This window comes from Plectropomus leopardus, chromosome 8 (assembly GCF_008729295.1).
Source record: "Plectropomus leopardus isolate mb chromosome 8, YSFRI_Pleo_2.0, whole genome shotgun sequence".
Lineage (NCBI taxonomy): Eukaryota > Metazoa > Chordata > Actinopteri > Perciformes > Serranidae > Plectropomus > Plectropomus leopardus.
Window position 1 is genome coordinate 25,912,519 of NC_056470.1, and position 17,490 is coordinate 25,930,008.

At 38.0% G+C, this 17,490-nt stretch overlaps 2 protein-coding genes across 4 annotated transcripts in view; one reads left to right on the top strand and one right to left on the bottom strand.

The window, feature by feature from the left end:
• The window catches only part of LOC121946801 (adenylate cyclase type 6-like), a 48,341-nt gene extending 34,200 nt beyond the window's left edge, over positions 1–14,141 (top strand). For all 3 annotated transcript variants that reach the window (XM_042491558.1, XM_042491561.1, XM_042491560.1), the window contains exons 6-24: positions 554–665; positions 1,540–1,667; positions 1,779–1,937; positions 2,654–2,795; positions 3,504–3,632; positions 4,380–4,408; positions 4,497–4,644; positions 4,766–4,863; positions 6,324–6,411; positions 6,503–6,619; positions 6,717–6,875; positions 7,025–7,200; positions 8,241–8,267; positions 8,393–8,422; positions 8,518–8,650; positions 8,860–9,123; positions 10,142–10,346; positions 10,465–10,589; positions 11,355–14,141. In XM_042491558.1, coding sequence (XP_042347492.1) covers positions 554–665; positions 1,540–1,667; positions 1,779–1,937; positions 2,654–2,795; positions 3,504–3,632; positions 4,380–4,408; positions 4,497–4,644; positions 4,766–4,863; positions 6,324–6,411; positions 6,503–6,619; positions 6,717–6,875; positions 7,025–7,200; positions 8,241–8,267; positions 8,393–8,422; positions 8,518–8,650; positions 8,860–9,123; positions 10,142–10,346; positions 10,465–10,589; positions 11,355–11,483 — 2,398 coding nt within the window. In that variant the 3' untranslated portion in view covers positions 11,484–14,141. The remainder of the gene's footprint in view (positions 1–553; positions 666–1,539; positions 1,668–1,778; positions 1,938–2,653; positions 2,796–3,503; positions 3,633–4,379; positions 4,409–4,496; positions 4,645–4,765; positions 4,864–6,323; positions 6,412–6,502; positions 6,620–6,716; positions 6,876–7,024; positions 7,201–8,240; positions 8,268–8,392; positions 8,423–8,517; positions 8,651–8,859; positions 9,124–10,141; positions 10,347–10,464; positions 10,590–11,354) is intronic.
• Positions 14,142–16,703: 2,562 nt separating this feature from the next.
• The window catches only part of LOC121946513 (testis-expressed protein 49-like), a 6,444-nt gene continuing 5,657 nt past the window's right edge, over positions 16,704–17,490 (bottom strand). Inside the window, exons 2-4 of the mRNA XM_042491111.1 lie at positions 17,074–17,241; positions 16,861–16,984; positions 16,704–16,782 (exon numbers count right to left, since the gene is read on the bottom strand). Of these exons, the coding sequence (XP_042347045.1) occupies positions 16,734–16,782; positions 16,861–16,984; positions 17,074–17,241 (341 nt within the window). The 3' untranslated portion in view covers positions 16,704–16,733. The remainder of the gene's footprint in view (positions 16,783–16,860; positions 16,985–17,073; positions 17,242–17,490) is intronic.

Below are 17,490 nucleotides of genomic sequence, written 5' to 3' on the forward strand. Positions count from 1 at the left end.
TCCCATAAAATCAAACACAAAACAATCATTTTTCTGTTTTTTCCTGAGAATCATTCTCAAGACATTCTCACACACACACACACACACACACACACACACACACACACATACACACACACTCCGAGTCATAAGAGGGTAGAGTGGTTTGGCAGAGTGGAGGCTAATTAACACTAGTGAGGGAATACTTAATCACCAGCAGCCAAGATAAGATAATCCCCAAAGATGGAGAGCTTCAGCACACATTCAATTACAGCACTGAGCAAACACACCGCACACAGTCCCTCTGTCCCTGACACACACACACACACACACACACACACACATACACTCCTTCAGAAGACTTCAAGGTTTAAGGTCAAACTTCATACCTCTCTCAAGGTCAGCAGCCCTGATAGTAACATGCTGCAATATGCCGTAGAACTGCTGCTGCTGCGTTGTTATAGAAAAATCATCAAAATTCAACTCTGAACCTGAATGAAGATGCCTGATTTTTTTTTTTTGAGGATTAATAGTTTTCTTTTCTGTCTTTCCACCTGTTTTTTCTCTTTTTCAGTATTCTGTTTGCAGACATCGAGGGTTTCACCAGCCTGGCCTCTCAGTGCACGGCTCAGGAGCTGGTCATGACACTCAATGAACTCTTTGCCCGTTTCGACAAACTGGCATCGGTAAGAATCCACAGCGTCCTGTCAGCTACATATGTCTGTATCTTCACGTCGTGTTGTGGTTTGTTAGAGTAGGTTGACTTTTTGGGACATAAAGTAGCTTTAGATGTGCTGATAGTCTGATTTAGTAAATAGATCCAGGTTAGTCTGGTAAGTTATATTCATGTAGCCCAATATCAGGGGGCTTTACCAGCGCTTTCCACAAGGACAGGGAGTAGCTAGCCAGTGGGAAAAATAAGCTAGGAGGTTCCCTCCTGAAGAAAAATTACCCGAAATTATATGGCTTCTCTGTCTCATTATAATGCCACTGTTTCATCATGTGCACTGATATTAATTATTGCATATTTTAATGAGTTTGCCCTCTTGATTTTAAACATAAAGTGGTTCACTCTAAAGGAGAATTTGTGTAGAACTTTTACTGTAAATTGTGCAAACGTCAAAATGACCTGTGTTTCCTGAAGTAGCACATCCAATGTGGATGTTCGCTTTCTGTGCAGTCAATGCATTTCTTAATGTGTTTTGTCATTAGTTACTTTGAAATTATCTGTCAAACACTGAAGATGACTCTCCGCTCTCTGCTTGGCAGGACACAACCTCAGACACACACACACGCACACACACACACACACGCATTCATATATAGCATATGGGGGCGGGACTGATACAGACAGATAAGCACGTTTCTCTATAATCATGCTTGCATTGTTTTGAAGCGAGTGGCGAGTGGTCATAAAATGTACACACATTATGAATTGCAAATGAGTAGAATAAAGTGGTATAAATAGTAGTCGGCTTTCCCAAAATGTCCACCTTTTGCTTTTTGTTTATATTTATCTATGTTATTTTCTTGTGTCCCCCCTTTCCTCTCTCTTTTCAGGAGAATCACTGTCTACGTATCAAAATCTTGGGTGATTGTTATTATTGTGTGTCCGGGTTGCCTGAGCCCCGTGCCGACCACGCCCACTGCTGTGTTGAGATGGGCGTCGACATGATAGAGGCGATCTCGTGAGTAGACATTGCGTTGGGTACATATGTTTGCTTCAGGGTTATGTTGTTTAAAGTCTTTTGCACAGTTTTGTGGAGGAGACACTGATGTTCTGTGCGGTGTGATTGCAGGCTGGTACGCGAGGTAACGGGGGTCAACGTTAACATGCGCGTCGGGATTCACAGTGGGCGTGTGCACTGCGGCGTGCTGGGACTCAGGAAGTGGCAGTTTGACGTGTGGTCAAATGATGTCACGCTGGCCAATCACATGGAGGCGGGAGGCAAAGCAGGGTGAGGCAAATAAACAGTTTCACACATTTACAGTTTGCATTTTTTAAATGTGTTGGCATTAGTGTAGCTCTGATATGCATTGACGTGTGATGTTTTGTTGTTGAGTTTTTGTTTATTTGTGCATCAAAAAGTTTCTTCATTTCCCCCTGCTTTCTATCTCTCCCTTCATATTTTCCTGTGAGCCATGTCAAACATTTTTTTAAGCCCTTTTGGTTTTACGGGAAGGGCATACAACTTTAAATGACTGTATTTTGTATTTATTTTTACCACCATTTTTTTTAGAAAGAAAGCGTGCCTTTCCTTCTCTTTTAACATTGGCAATCTTTTGTCATTAAAATGGTTGGAGATCTTTATAGAAACCTTAAAAAATATAAGCGATTTTTTTCCGCTCTTTTTTTTGTGTTGTAAGATTTTTTTGGCTTGTTGCTTTTCTTAATTTTCGATTTTCGACATGCTTTCTCTAAAAAATTGTGGCCATTTTTTCCCCCTCTTTTTTAATTAATTTTTGATCATTTTGGTTTCTTTAAAATCTCTTGGCAATTTTTATTGAAAACTTTTATTGAACAAAAAAATCCCAAATTTTTGGAAGCCTTGTTTTGTTTAAAAATCACCAAAATGACAGCTTTTATCACAACCAGAACCTGCAAAAACAGAAATTTTCTTTGGATTTTCAAATTTCAATTGATATACAATTCCTTGTCCTTATGTCTGTGTAGGCGGATCCACATCACTAAAGCCACCCTGCAGTATCTAAATGGAGACTATGAGGTGGAACCAGGTTTTGGAGGTGAGAGGAACGCATATCTGAAGGAGAACAGCATCGAGACCTTCCTGGTTCTTGGATGCAGCCAGAAACGGGTCAGTGATTAAAAACACACACAAGCTCAATAAAGACATAATAGGTTTGTTACGGCAGGCTTTTCAGGAATAACACCATATTTTTTAAAGAAAACTTTAAAAACATACTGTTGTTTTTTATCTACCTCTCCTATCTATTATTAATATTATTATTATTAGTAGTAGTAGAATAACATATATTTAATGTTGGTCAATAATGGCTCATTTAAAACAGCCAACACTTTATTAACAAACACGTACAAGAATATCCAATTGTTTGGAGCCGTATTCTCGGAATTTAGTTTGATATCCTTGTTTTTCACTTTCAGTTTTCTCTAAATGAATTTCCCAAACTGTATAGTAGTTTACAGATCTGAAAAATATAATTGAAATGAAACATTGATCAAAGTTGGACTTGAAAACTGGTTAACAGAAACATCTTTACTGAGTAAGTAAGCAGGGTCTAGATGCTTCATGCTGGTGGTGTTGAGGTGCAGGCCAACAGCCGAATAACTGTATCATAAAGAGCTGTGAAGGAGGCAACAGATGAGAGTGGACAGATTTGTGAATGAAGTCATCTTTCTAGATCCTGAACCGACTGCGCTTCCCTCGTGGGCGTAATAAAAGAATGAAAACGAGCTCTTCTAGTGTATTTAGTCACATATATTGTCATTGACTGTGCTGCACAAGAACAGTTGGTCAAGCCTTCATGTTCTTCCCTCTGAGCAGAAGGAGGAGAAGGCGATGATGGCGAAGATGCAGCGGACGAGAGCCAACTCTAATGAGGGTCTGATGCCACGCTGGGTCCCTGACAGAACCTTCTCCAGGACCAAAGACTCCAAAGTCTTCAGACAAATGGTGAGACTCCACACCGACACACTGCTTCAGAATCAGAAATCCTTTATTGATCCCCGAGGGCAAATTGTGGTTCGTTACAGTCGCTCTGATGCCAGCATAGAGAATTATTGCAAGTATAAATAAGAACCGGCACAAGTATATAAAATTATGAAATAGAAATACAGTAAAAATGAACAATAAGCACAGTATGTAAATATTTAAAATAAAGTATTTATAGTATCCTGAGATATAAGTGTGTAAAAATATACATTTAAAAAATACAGTATTATTATCAGCATGAAAAGTATGTAAATTTAAAACTGTGCCTTATGCTAGAATGCAATGTAAAAAACTAGTATGTAATTTAAAAATATACAAAAATGAACAACAAAAATATACATAAGTAAGAATACCAAGAATCTTTTGCTGCTGTCGGGCGCAAACCTCCTATCTCCCAAATTGCTGTTTTTCAGAAATTTAAAAAAAGCAGTTTTCAAGAGGTTCCAATGGAGATAGGACATTTAGTCACAAGCTTTTTAAACGTATTTTGTTGGTTGAGAAATGGTAAAACCCACTGACCAATGGAATTCATTTATGAAAAAAAAAAAATAGTGAAATGTGGAGATATGAGGTTTGCGTCCGACAACGACGATATACAATATATACAATGTGTAACATGTTAAATAAAGCCTACATTCATTCTGTTTTATGGTGACAGAGCCGCAGCTCGTCTGAGAGAGTCAAATTTTCTGTTTTTTTCTTCTTCAGGGGATTGATGAGACCTCCAGTAAAGACAAGTGAGTACTGACTCTTAATGCTTACACATCTGTGAAGACTGCTGCGCTGCTTTCGTAGATTTCACTAACTACCTTTATGTTTCTGCAGCCGTGGCGTTCAGGAGGCCATGAACCCGGAGGATGAGGTGGATGAATTTCTGGGGCGAGCCATTGATGCTCGCAGCATCGACCAGCTGAGGAAAGACCACGTTAAGAAGTTTCTTCTCACCTTCCAGACGTCGAGCCTGGAGAAAAAGGTTCAAACTAAAACTCACATTATTGTTTGTGCTTTGTCAAATTAAATTGCATTCGTGTTTGGAGGAGGGAACAGCTGCTGCTCATATCTGACTTTTCTTCTTCTTCTGTTTCCTGTTGCAGTATTCCAAGAAGGTGGACGATCGGTTTGGAGGCTATGTTGCGTGTACTCTACTAGTATTCTGCTTCATATCCTTCATACAGATTGTTATCTTTCCACAGTGAGTACTTCACATATTCACATACTGTATAACCTCTGATAAGTAAGGTTGCCTTTGCATCTGTAGTTTGCTTGATTTAGTTTGGACTATATATAAAAAAAAATTAAAAATTGATGCCTTGTGTTCACCCTGACTTATCAATAGTAGGGCTGCACAAGATATACAGTATATATATATTTTGTCATTAAGATGTCTGTTTAGCAAGAAACACTGCAATCTTGCACTTAAGGATTTTTTTAGTTTTTTCAAAAAGGAGCATCAGTAGAGAGCTGCACTTTAAAATGTAGCTCATTCTTTATTCATGGGTTCTTTTTGTGTTTGGTTCAATGTTTAATTTGTTTATTAAAAAATGTTGGAAATAATTTCCTTCCTTTTTTTAAAATTCACCAAGAAATTTGTTGTACTTCAGCAGTGCACTAAAAGCAGCAGAAAGGCATAACTGAGTACAACTTAATGTATGTATTTATCGCATGTAAAAAGCGATACTCACATACATCATTGTATATTTTCCCCATATCTTCATATTATGCCGCCCATTTAAAAGTGAACCAACAGGAAGTCATTCAGACTGACAGGTAGCCCGTTGGACAGTTTTGGTAACTTTCACCCTACAAAGTGAAATTAAAATCACTGCATTTTGTAAACCTTGTATCCATACTTACGTTTAAAGAGACTTTTCTTTTTTTAAAAATTAATATTATTAGGCGAGACTCCAAAACAGCCCAATATACGTATATCTGCATGTCCTTGAAGAAACTGGACAAAAGGCTGTCTTTTTCTGTAAAATTAAGGGTAGAAAGTTACTGTTTTGATAAATAGTCTGCTGAAATAATAGTTTAACACAACACACACATTAATATCAGTTAATTTTAGCTTTATTTCGACATGCTGAATAAAATAGGAGAACAAAATAAAACGTAAGCAAGAAAAAAAAAACCCACCAGAATCCCCATCAGACATATTCAGTAAACAAACGTGAGTATTTCATGTCCGAAAAGGAATAGGAGGAAGTGAATGCTTCAGATCCTACCCCTTTTTTTTCAATTTTATAAAAAACAGAGTTAATTTTAAACAATTTCTACCCCAATACTCACCACACACTTTGATATAATCAAACAAGAATTAAGACAAAACAAGAACAATTTACTGTGCCTGTTTTCCTCTCTGTTTTACCAGCTCATATCCCTTCAATATGTTGTTTTTAAAATCATGTTTAAACTCGTTACGTTTTAACTCCACACTACAGTTGTTCCATAAGTTAACACCTTTGTTTTCACATATACAGAATGCTTATAAGATATTAACAGTTCACAACCAGCAAATTAAATTAAATGTGAATTTATGCTCCACATATATCTCCTCTACCACACTTGCAGGCAAAAGAGCTTTACTGACAGTTTTAGTTGTGAAACCTGTCTAAATGTTTCTCTATAACTGAGTTTCTGTATTCTTCCCTGCAGCACCCCGGTCATGCTGGGAATCTACATCAGTATCTTCGTCATACTCGCCAACATCCTTTTCATCTGTGCCATATATTCGTGCATCAAGGTAGTGGATCTTTTCAAAACTCACAAACAGAAACTTTACTCGTATGTCATTCACTGTATATTAAATTTAGCTTATTATTTTTCTCTTGTAGCTCTTTCCAGCTGCAATGCAGACTGTTTCAAAGAAGATTGTCCAGTCTCGCACCAACAGCACCCTGGTTGGAGTATTTACCATCATCCTCGTCTTCATCTCTGCCTTTGTTAATATGGTAGGATTAAAGAAACAGCATACCCCCACAACATACCAACCATACATGTTGAAAATCACACTGAATATGCGTGTGTGTACATTTGGCTCCACTGCAGTTTGCCTGTGACACCATGAGCTTGAAACAATGCGTTGCCGAGAAGCTGAACACCTCCGCAGTGCTGGTGACGCCCTGTTTGATCCGCAGCTTGAATGTGTCCGTTGAAGGGGGTCTAGAGATCTGTCCGAGCCAAGGCCCCTCCTGCCCCTTTCCTGAGGTGAGGTCGCCGTTACATCACCACTTCACTGCTTGTTTTTCCCCGCGCGGCCGATCGAACCATTTCAAAAAGAAGAAAATGTCACATTTGCATTTGCGTTTTTCTGAGATCTATTGTTGATAACGCCTCTTTGTGATGCTGCTCTCCAGTATTTCAGCTACAGTGTGCTGCTGACGCTGCTGGCCTGCTCAGTGTTCCTGCAGATCAGCAGCACGGGGAAGCTGGCCCTCATGCTGCTCATCCAGCTCACCTTCCTGCTGCTGGTCGAGTGGCCACAAGTAGCACTATTCGACAACGCAGACCTCTTTGTCACCTCCAATGCCATGTAAGTGCCACAGGCTGGGGATGCTAATGCGGGAGGGGCAGGATAATGTTGTGTGTATTAAACTACATATTTAAATGCATACCAAGGGATTTCCATCGTATTGATTATCAGTAGGCTTCAAGTAGAGCTGCAGCAATTAACTGATGTTATCAACGATTAAATTAATCATCAACTTATTTGATAATTGATGAATTAGTTTGAGTAATTTTGTTAAAGCAAAATCCCAGCTTCTCAAATGTGAATATTTCTTTACTCCTTTATGACAGTAAACTGAATATCTTTGGTTTGTGAACGAAACAAGAAATTTGAAGATGTCATCTTTGGTTGTGGGAAACACTGATCAGCATTTTTCCACATTTTCTTACAAGGCTATAAAAAGTTTGTATTGAATGTTTGGTCAGTCTTTTTTACTTTTTCTTTAATCAGACATTTCCTGATATAAATCAGGACACTTTAGACTATCTTTTTTTATACGTTTTTTTTTTTTGCCCTGACTCATGAAGCAGTTTAGCGTTTTGTAGGGCTGCACAAATTAATCAAAACATTATCGAAATCACAAAATGGCCAAATGCAATTTTCAAATTTCAGGAGCGACTGTTTTTGTTTTGGAATACATAAAATGTGTTACATTGTACCTGTTCAAATGAAACATTGTAAAAATCACATCATTTTGAAATGAAATGCAAAAATTACTATTCCCACTAAAATCCTGACTCCTATCGCAATATCTGTCAAAAAAATAGTAATATATTTTTGTTTGTATAATGTGCTGCCCTAATATGTTGTTAAATGGAAAAAAATAAGTGTTTTATTTCTGAACTATTAAATAAGTATCATTTTGGTATCCACATGTAAACTGAGGAATTTAATTGGCACCAATATCAAACCTTTTGAAGCCTTTCAATATCCCAGCACAACGTGGAAATTATCTTAATTTGCACCATGAATTAAAGCATATAATATATGACTTTTACATATACCTAAAATAAAATTGTATATTTTATTATTTGTTCTAACGTTTTTTTAATTTTCCTTTTTAGTGATTTAAATGAAACTAGTGCTCAATGGTAAGAATTCAAATTTGTATTTACACTCAGAAGAAACACTTCAATTAAAGTGTTAAATTAATATAATTATAACTCACATGTTTGTATTGACCAGAATGTTTTTTTTGTTTTTTTTTTACTTTCAGGTCCAGTTTCAATGAAACTACAAACCAGTGGTAAGATTACATTCAGTGTTGTTTTTTAAAGTTTTAATCTCCTGTTTGAAAAGCTTCTTTTCCATCAACGTAACCGTGTGTTCATCACTTTGCAGCCCATTTGTTGTGACCAAAGTGTCCCTGAGGGTCATGACTCCAGTGATCCTCACAGTCTTTGTCCTGGCACTGTACCTGCACGCCCAGCAGGTCGAATCTACTGCACGCCTCGACTTCCTGTGGAAATTACAGGTATGTTCAGCGTCCACTAGAGGACGCCATCTCACCACATGAACTGCAAACACAACCTCATCACAACCTCAGGCTGATGATAATTGAGCCGTCCCACAGTTTCTGAATGTCTTAGAATATCTGCAGCCTTGTCTCAACCTCGACCCTGCCAGCGTTATTACAGCGTTCATACCAGCTGAATATATCTAATAAGGAATCTTCACTCCCAGGCCACAGAGGAGAAGGAGGAGATGGAGGAACTGCAAGCCTACAATCGTCGCCTCCTCCATAATATTCTGCCTAAAGACGTAGCCGCTCACTTTTTAGCACGTGAGCGGCGTAACGACGAGCTATACTACCAGTCCTGTGAGTGTGTGGCCGTCATGTTCGCCTCCATCAGCAACTTCTCTGAATTCTACGTGGAGCTGGAGGCCAACAACGAGGGAGTGGAGTGTCTCCGACTGCTCAACGAGATCATCGCTGACTTTGATGAGGTAGACTTTGTTTGAAAAGCTCAGTGTGTCACCCCTTTAATTTTAAAAACATGTGAGTTGCACAAATGTAAGAAATATTATTGTTGACCTCATATGAGCCAGTTCACAGCCGTAGATCCTCAGTTGGGACCCTTCTGGCCAGTCCAGAGTCAAGGCTTGAAGAGATAGTTCACCCAAAAATGAGAGCCTTTTAGAGCCTGTAGCTCCTAGTATGCGAGCCGCATTCATGTATGTGCACTCGCGCAAGCCCAATGAGAACTTGTGGTATCTGCCCGACAGTGTTTACATGCTACCTGGAAGCTTTCCCCACCACACAGTAGTTTTAAATCAGATAAAAGGATTTGTCGCTTGCTGCTAACTTCAGGAGTCTCTCTGTTTGTGGGGGAGGCTTCTGCGAGGGAGCTACAGAGCTACAGAATACAACAAGGCTAAAAACATGACGCTAGTGACATTTTTCAAAACAAGTTGGCACATCGGGGCTTCAGGACTCTTGGATTACTAAAGATGAGCAGTATGTTGAAAGTTTGTGGTTTTATTGTGTTTTTTTTTTAGCCTTTGAATCCTGGTCACTATTCGCTTCAATTGTTTGGGAGATGATTGCAAAGCTTTTTTTCCCCGTCAACCTCTGGCAGAATCTGAATTTTTTTATTGATTCTTGGCTGAACTATCCCTTTAAATCTGAAGATAAATGTGCTTTTGGAGGAGATAAAGCTCACAGAATCAATGACTTACTTAAAACCACTTCTGAAAACCCATTTTTATAGACTTACTTTTGTGTGATGCGTATTTTATTTTAATTTATCTTTTAATGTATTCTTATGTTGATCCTGCTTAATTGTACTATTATAAATATTCTGTCTTTAGTGCTTTTATTCTTTGAATTGTATTTACTTTTATTGGTGTAGGTGTTTTAACCCTCTTGCTTCTGATTTGCTTTGTTTGTCAAAGCGCTTTGTAAACTCTGTTTTAAACATGCTACATAAATAAAGTTACTAATATTACTATGATCTGTTCTCAGATCATCAGTGAGGAGAAGTACAGGCAGCTAGAGAAGATCAAGACCATTGGCTCCACCTACATGGCGGCCTCAGGTCTCAATGACTCCACCTACGACAAGGAGGGACGCTCACACATCACTGCACTGGCCGACTACGCCATGAGGCTGAGAGAGCAGATGAAGTACATCAACGAGCACTCCTTCAACAACTTCCAGATGAAGATAGGTACAGACGCAGCATGTTGAATCGCTTTTCTTTTCCAGCTCAAGATTCAAAAGTTTGTAATTTGGTAACAGAAGCAGCTAGGTTGATGCAGTGAAATGTTTTTGTTTTTAATTCTCAGGTCTGAACATTGGGCCGGTGGTAGCAGGGGTTATTGGTGCGCGGAAGCCTCAATATGACATTTGGGGAAACACAGTCAATGTGGCCAGTCGTATGGACAGCACAGGTGTACCTGACTGCATACAGGTAAGTGTCATGTAACAACAGTTGTTATTTATTGCTAATTATGTAGCCAAACAGGTTTTTAAAATGAAGTCAAGCTGTCAGTAGAGATGGTTTTGTATCAATATTTAATATAAATACATTTCAGAATCAAAAGAAGATTGACAGGAAAGACAGAAAAGCCTCTTTCTCCGTCTCATAAGTGACCTGAAAATATGTTTAAAAATTCAAATAATTCTGTAAAATTATTTAAAATATGTCATTTTGATGATTAGGAATAAAGTTCACAGGACATTTTTCTTTTGATTTTTTAAAAATAGTTTTATTCATCTGCTAATCTCCTTTTTTTGCGTCTCTCTTGTTACTATGCCGATAATGCCGTCTTCTTTGGTGCTCATGTTTTCAGTAGATTAAACTGAATTGGGAAAATTTTTATGCCGCTAACGTGATTTAACCAAGTTTAAACATATATACATATTTGTATGCGTGATCTAAGCAGCTAATTAACATTACCTCCGGCAGGTAGCCAACAACCCAGTTTTATACATCCAAAGAACTTCTGTAAAAACGAACAGCACGGTAAGCGGGCCTCTAGTTGAGACAGGGCTTTATTTTTCAAAATGTGTAGCCAACCCTGGCTTTTAAAAGGGACTAGGCTTTTATTTGAAGTTTTACGGTATATTGTATATGACAGAAAGTAAGGAAAAGTATCACAGATCCCTTTAAAATGTAGTTTTATTAGTAATATTAATACATCATCATCTAAATATTTTTCCGTTTTGCTCTCAGGTGACTACAGACCTGTACCAGGTGCTTGCGAACAAAGGGTACATGTTGGAGTGTCGTGGGGTGGTTAAGGTCAAAGGTAAAGGAGAAATGACGACCTACTTCCTGAACGATGGACCGCCCAACAGTTAGCAGCCGTGGCAGCAGCAGATGTCGGGACGACCCCCACTGCAAGGACACAGCACCACTGAGCGAGGACTCACAGTGTGAGCGAATGGCTAAAAACTCGAGACGCCATCACTTGAATCCCAAGTAAAGAAGAAAAAAAACTTTAAAGACTTCAAAAGGAAAGTGTTCTTGATGAGAGGAAAATGTTCTCGTTTGACAGCCATTTTGGCTCACATACATGTTGAAGGACACGTGTTTTTCTCATGTCTAGCCTCTCTCTCAGGCTTCTTGAAAGATGCAAAGTCTGTTTATTTAAAACAACGCCTTTTAGCCTGTGTCAAAAGAAGATTAACGCTGTACATAAGGCTACTTTTTATTTTTACTTTGTGTTTTTTTTTTCGGTATTTCTTTTTTTTTATTTCACATGAATTATGAACAGGTACTCATATTTTGTTTCTGGATTAATTATTTATTTTGATCTCGATGTTTTGTGCAAAAGGTCCTTTATGAAAAAGTGTGAATACATACGTGCACAAATATCCAGTTTATTACACGTTTATAAGTGTGTATGTACATGCATATTTGTGTGTGTATGATTATATGTATAAACTGAGGAGGAATATATTGACCAAAGACTAAAGTATTTACTAAAAGCAAGGCAAGACATGTTTGATATGTTCTCGCTAAAGTCAGCAATGATCGCCGCCTCTGTTTTTTCGGCAGAAGCTAAACCCTCTGTCTTTTTGGCCAACTGCTGGCAGCACAGGCTGCTTCATTGTTTTCATGAAATGTGTACATTTAATTTATTTTTGTCTGTCACCCAGGCAGCAAAGAGATGATCACTTTAAATTATGATGTTGCCCTCAGCCTCTAAACAAAATTACTAAAGACGACTAAGGATGTTATGAGAAGGTGATGTCTGAAATCTATATTTTTATCTCTGAGGAGCAGCTCCAGCTGCAAGAGGATCCTCTTCATCCTCATTTCATGTTTGGTTTTTTTAGAGCTTGAGCAGCCAGTGTGCAGCCAGTTTCAGCCGTTACAGTTTCGTCATTGACCTTCCCTTTCAGAGAAGTATTTTTTGATGCAAATGGAAATGAAGGAACTTAGATCCAGAGCCATCAGGGGGGAAAACCTCAGATTTCAGCGCAGTGGTACCACACAGCCTGATTCTTCTATGAAGAAGAAATAGATGAAGGAAAGAAATATATATTGATTTTGACTGAATACTGTGCTTTGTAATCCTGAAGGGGCATAACTATTTTCACTGTGAGGTTTTTATGATACAACGAAAAAACTGCTTTCTTGCCAAACATAACTGCTTTGAAGCATGTCTGATTGTGGTATCCTGTTTTCATTTTCGTTTGTTTTAACGTAGGGTATTTTGTATCACTTCTGTATCCATCATTTGTATATTCTTAATGTTGTTATTATTATGATTATTATTACGACGATTCTGATTAATTATTATGCTTATTATGATGATTCCATTCCGATGAAAACGGATCAAAGACCAGCACGCTTTCTTGTAAAACGCCAGTTGTTAAAAGCTCAAGCTCACTGGTACCAACTGATCAACTGCAGCCAACGAATTCTGCTGTTCAGTCCTGATGTACAAAACAGTATTTCAGCTGGCGATAGGTGTGATCATGTATAGTAAGTAATAACCATTAGCTGCCTTTGCAGCAGAGCCCGAGTGGTGTATGCTCACATAAGCATAGCAGTAAACACACACATATACAGATGATTCACTGTGCTTTTTTTTCAATTTTATGTTTTTTTTAATGCCACTACTGCAGTATTGTAAATCTCCGTCAGGCTTTAAGGTGACCCCTCCCTCCCACACATTCACTTCTCAGTAGTAACAAATGACATCCAGAGGACAGATTAATATATTTCTTGCATTATTTCCCCCTCACTCAGAAGACGTACTAATAGCTGAGTTTGATTGCCTTAAGTTAAAACAAATCATGGAATAACACTGAACAGGAACAGTGCCTGCTTGCCCTGTCTGGACTGCTGATAGAGAGAAAGGGATAAGGGCTCGTCGAGAATAATTTCCTGTCATTGCAACCTTCTCGGTTTCTCCAGCTTCAGCTTTTATAATCTGGAGAATCAGCCCTGATTTAGCTCTTCCGCCACACTCAACAATGGCAACCAACAGTTGATCATGTTTGTACCAAAGCCAGCTCACGCAGCCTTGTGCTATTGGTCCCCTCCCGTGCGGTGATATTAGGCCTCGGGGGGCGTGGTGGGAGCACCAGAGGACAGTAATGTAACGGAGATCACCAACTATCAAAGTGAACTGTGACCAATGAAGAGTGATTCATATAAGCAAAGAGTTTATAGAACGGACATGAGTTTATAAAAATGTGCATTGTATGTATTCTATTTCTATTGGCTGTCCATAGACTTGTGTTGATTGTTAACTCTTGGGATGTTTTTTGGGGGGAACAGAAGCAGGGAGGAAAGTTGTCCCCCATACTACTGAAACAGTGTTTTGCTCAGGCCTGATGAATCCTTCCGTATTTGTTTTTGTTTTTATTTGTATTTTCCCTGAGTTGGAGGAGTTGAAAGGGGAATGTTTTGCAACGCTGAAAGGACAAGAAGAGTTGAGGACTATGACAAAGAGAAAAATAACATTTCCCCTTGAAGAAGAAAAATTAAAAAAAAATCAATGGCTCTTTTTGTGTTTATATATTTATTATTGCTGCAGCCAATATGTACTGACCTGTAAACAGAGGCCCATCATAAATTATTCAATGACTTTATACTTTATATTTAAAAGATTAGAAAGTGATTCACTCAATAGTATTATACAAAGGAGCTGTATATGACATTCAGAACATTGATATGATAGCGAACCACTATTTGCTCTGTAAAGATATAGTGGAGTAACGGCGTCCAGGGCAGAGCGTTAATTCATGCAATCTCTTTGTGAGTCCCGTGTATTTAGATGATGGATGCTGCACTACTCTCATACAGTGGTTTACAACACTTTTCTGACACATGCCTTTAACAGGGAAGCATAGTGCCCACCTTCCTGTTACCCCCGTTCAACACTGTTAGCACTGTTGCACTGTTGCTAACAGTGTTAACAGTGTTAACACTGTTAGCACTGTTGCCAATGTTTTGTATGAAGTTATAATCGTTAGCACTGTTGCTGTTTTTATTATTTTGCATGGCAATATCACCGTTAGCACTGTTGCTGTTGTTTAGCTTTGGTCACCAGCATCACAACCTAAATCCAAGAAAAATCATTAACGTTTAACAAAGTTTGTGGCCAGCTGGGACATATTATTTTACAGACTAAGCAGTGACCTTTTAACTGGAAACAACATCCCTGCTTTGGATGTGTTTAGAGTTCCTCACACAGGCTACAAGCTTAACATTTTTTTATTGGTAGTAAACCTTAGCAGCACCATTATGAGATATTAAACAACAGAATTCTGCAAACAAAGATATGCTCAGATTATAGTAATTGTAAGAAACATAAAAAAGAGATTATTTGCTGTTCACCTGTCACCACATTTAATGTGAAATGTACAAACTTCTTAATAATATGTCTTTTTTTGGCAGAGTCACTTCCTTGTTTGGACTCTATGAGGGGTGGACCACTGCCTGTACTAGGCCTGCAGGACCAGCAGCATCACTGATATAAATGCACCACTTTGCACCATCTACAGGCAAGTTATGGTAAGTAACGGCCTTTGCAATTTTGACACACTAATCTGACACTTTCTAGCACTTAATGAAGTCCCTGAAGTCATTTTTGGGACATTTCATGCCTTTTAAATGGTTAGGGTAGCAGTTCATATCAAGTGTCTCCCTGATTTCTTGAGGAGGAAGAATAATACGTGTTTCTTTTGGTGCTCTGTGATAAAATGTTTCTGAACAGCTCAACTTTTGTTGATTTTTGCTGCTTGTGAATTTGTAAACACCGTCATGTGTTTGCAGATTTTAAACCCTCACGGCACCTGCTGTGCATCAAGTAAACAACCCCACATAGCGCAGTTATTAAAATCAACTATACTTTGAACCATTCACATGAAGACCATTTATTCAGAGGTAGTTTTTAAATGTCCTGTAGACAGCAGTGTAACCTCACTATCTCCATGGATCACACTCGTAGTTTCTCTGAGCTTGCAGATCTGGAGCTCAAGAGGTGTGACAAGATGACTTCTTATCTTATGATGTACAAAATTGTAAAATAAGTAATAATAAAAAGCAATTATTTTTTAATTATTTGGATAAATTCAGTCTGCGTGTTTAACAATCCAAATGTTCTCCCTATAAGCAGCCTTAAAGATGTATTATGTATCTTTTCCACATTAAAAAGTCCTTATAGGACTACACCAGCATTATATATTTTATTGAGTTGTGTACTTACGTTATTCAAAACATTTCCAACAATGTTCAAACCCAGAGAAAGCTGTAATTTTAATCGAAGACACAATCCGAGTCATTTGTTCACTGTCACCTGTCAATGGCATTAAATCTCCTATGTGCATGTATCAGACACTGTCATAAACTGAATTTTTAACCAGTTTTATGCCATATTTTAGTATACCCCTTTTTGGATTTGATTATTTTCAACTGTATATTTTAACCAGAAAAATTCAGCTCTTAAAGAAAACGTCCTGAGAAGAAATGAACACTGAAGATAGATAGATAGATAGATAGATAGATAGATAGATAGATAGATAGATAGATAATTTATTAATCCTAACAGGGAAATTATTGTGTCCAGCAGCTCATATGGATAAAAACCACATAAAAACATACACACAGTCACATAAAAAAAACAAAACAAAAACAACCCCTGACACACAACTCCAGGTCAATAAATACACAGATAAATAGGCTAATGCAAATAAAAGTGAGTGAGCCAGAAGAGTGGCTAGTGGTGTGTGTGTATGTACGTATCCTAACTAGGAGAAAGTAACTGCAATGATGTCATTGCTCCTTTTTTAACTAGTGATTTGACTGAGAGACTCCTAGTGGCAAAAAACGACACATTGTACATTTAAATGTTCTGTATATTTCATGCCCAGACTTTAACAATTGTGAGCTAAGATATATTGTACTGGAGAAGAAGCAGCTCATAGCTTGTGTTAAAAATAGCCTACTATAAAACTACATTTAAAATAAAAAAATATTTGTGAAAAAGTAAAGAAAAAAAGATCTATTATCAGTTTAATTTCAGAAATGCACGTAGAAAATGATGCATTCTCTGGTGTGTGTCTGTGTGTTTGAACTGAAGCAGAAAGGCGGTCAGAACAGGCTGAACTCGGGGTCCGTCGCAGACATTTCTTTAACAAACCTGTGAAAGCAACAAGCCGATAACAGTCACAGAGATCTATATTTTATGTTTAAAAATAGATTTGGAAGTGTAACCTACTTTGTCATCTCACTGTTTTTTCGGGGAAACCGTTTCACTTGGGTCCATGGTTCAGGAGTCCTGGACATCATCCATCCATACTGCTGGTTGTCAGTTAGAGGCATTATGTACAGCTGGTCAGGGGCTGCAGGAGAGAGGAGGCAGAAACTTGTCACCAGGAATAAATCTGCACTTAAAACAATACATATGTTATATACATGTTTGTCTACTCACCTCTGGGTGTTTTGCACTTTTTGACCATCTCTCTGTACCGCTCATGGCTCCTTTGGTGGATGTCAGTGCTGTAGGCATGAGGCTGGTGGTTAACGCATGTGTCTGTGCATCTGAGGGGTCCCTGTTGTTCTTGAGTAGATGGTTCTGCTTTAATGCTCATCCCACCATCTGTAAAATATATATATATGTTGCTTTGGTGTAGAAAAGAAGAAAAAAGAAAAAGTTGCATAAAATTGAAATACTCAAAGTGCAAGCACCTTAAAATTGTACAGTAACTACCGTTTTATTTTGGCTTTTAATTGAACTTTACCTATTTATTTATTGACTATTTATTTATACATTGAGCCTGTTTTATTGTTTTTTCTGGAATGTAAATTATAAAACTAATTTACATTCCAGAAAAAACAATAAAACAGG